Raw genomic sequence first — 2008 nt, 5'->3', positions numbered from 1 at the left:
AAAAAAAAAAAAAAAATTCATTTTCTGTTTGTTGTTAGGAAAGGATTACATTAAAACTCAAATTGTACCAGGGCCAGCCACCCAAACTACTATGTGAAAAAAAATATAGAAGTATTAAAATGCAAATTGTATCCTAAAACATTACATGGATTGTTTGGGTGGTAAAAATAGATAATAGGAAAATTGTGCCTGTTTCATAAGTGGGCTTTGATAAATGACAGTGCTCTAGATTCAAAATAATGCTTGACAGGCAAATGAATAGTATAAAATCAGACATAATGGTTGAATTTTTGACAATAGGGAATACTACTGAATATTGTATTATGGTGCTAGTCTATTAGCATTACTAAACTTTCTAATATATGTCTCTTTTATTTAACTCAGGTGAAAAGGATTCAATGATTTTTGATTGTACTGAATGCTATGATCCAGTTACTAAACAGTGGACAACTGTAGCTTCGATGAATCATCCTCGCTGTGGCTTAGGAGTGTGTGTGTGTTATGGGGCTATCTATGCTTTGGGTAATTATGCTGTTCAGTTTAAAGATAGCTAATATTATTTATGTATTTATTTTTAATTTTCATTTTTGTGGATACATAATAGGTATATATATTTATGAGGCACATGAGATACAGGCACATAATGTGTAATAATCACATCACGTAAAATGGGATATCCATCTCCTCAAGTATTTATCCTTTGTGTTATAAACAATCCAGTTATACTCTTCTAGTTATTTTTAAATGTACAATTAAATTATTATTGACTATAGTCACCCTATTGCGCTATCAAATACTGGGTCTTATTCATTCTTCCTTTTTTTTTTTATTCAAATTCATTAACTATGCCCACCTCCTGCCTCCCCACCCCCACTACACTACCCTTCCCAGCCTCTGGTAACCATCCTTCTACTCTCTGTCTCCATGAGTTCAATTGTTTTGATTTTTAGATCCCACAAAGAAGTGAGAATATGAAATGTTTGTAGATAGCTAATATTATTTAAATTGTTGGGTTCTGATGACTTTAGAGATGTTCTTTTCCTCTTTTCAGCTCTTTACATTCTTTTTTTAAAAACCAACTGGCTGTAGTCCATATACTCTGGAGGCTGGGCAAGGTCTTGGGGAAGGTGTAGGTAGGGGTCAGGGGTCAGGGGGTCAGGGGTTGGAGGGGTTGGAGGAGGGTGCCCAGTTGGCTGGCTGACCAAACTGCTAGTCATACACATTCTTCTGCAGGTATCTCTGGAGCTACTGTATGCTGTAGATGTGCTTGCCAGCTCTTTAAATTCTTATTCTCAAAATTGTATTACTGGAGATAAAATATAGATGAGACATCCAGTGCAGTACTTTAGCTGAGTAGTTAAATCTCATTATTTTAATTAAGTGTATAACATTTTTAGCACTCTGCATAGTGGCCTAATTATGTTTAATATAAGAAAACAAATGCCAAAAAATTAAATATATCACAAGGAAGTTCTGTACTATATTTTTATTCTTGTAGATGTAGTGAATGATTATGAGCTATTCTACTTTGAATATCTGTGTAACAAATGTTACAATCAAGGTTGTTCCTAGGGAAAGTTATAAGTTAACATAGCTCTCAGCCTCCCCTATTTTCTCCTTGTCACTCCTTCAATTCACTGTAACTCAGTGTCTTCCCCTCATCCAAACCTATTGTGCAAAAAATATGAGTTACCTTAAGGTGAGTGCAATCTATTATATTTTATTACCTCCATAAGTATCTGCATTTTTCAGTTAATTGTGGGAAAAAATATTTTCAACTTTAAGAATTGGAGGGTGTTGGCCGGGTGCGGTGGCTCACAGCCTGTAGTCCCAGCACTTTGGGAGGCTGAGGCGGGCGTATCACAAAGTCAGGAGATCAAGACCATCCTGGCTAACACAGTGAAACCCTGTCTCTACTAAAAATACAAAAAGAATTAGCTGGGCGTGGTGGCGGGCGCCTGTAGTCCTAGCTACTCGGGAGGCTGAGGCAGGAGAATGGCTTGAACCC

General features: G+C 36.4%; 1 protein-coding gene across 1 annotated transcript in view; it reads left to right on the top strand.

Annotated features, from left to right (window-relative positions):
* The window catches only part of IPP (intracisternal A particle-promoted polypeptide), a 66882-nt gene that overhangs the window by 47042 nt on the left and 17832 nt on the right, over positions 1–2008 (top strand). Inside the window, exon 6 of the mRNA XM_012001919.1 lies at positions 385–522. Within this exon, the coding sequence (XP_011857309.1) occupies positions 385–522 (138 nt within the window). The remainder of the gene's footprint in view (positions 1–384; positions 523–2008) is intronic.

The sequence above is a fragment of the Mandrillus leucophaeus genome, unplaced genomic scaffold (assembly GCF_000951045.1).
Source record: "Mandrillus leucophaeus isolate KB7577 unplaced genomic scaffold, Mleu.le_1.0 Scaffold67, whole genome shotgun sequence".
Classification (NCBI taxonomy): Eukaryota; Metazoa; Chordata; class Mammalia; order Primates; family Cercopithecidae; genus Mandrillus; species Mandrillus leucophaeus.
The sequence above is the reverse complement of the archived record's forward strand: the minus strand, read 5'-3'. Positions and strand labels throughout refer to the sequence as shown.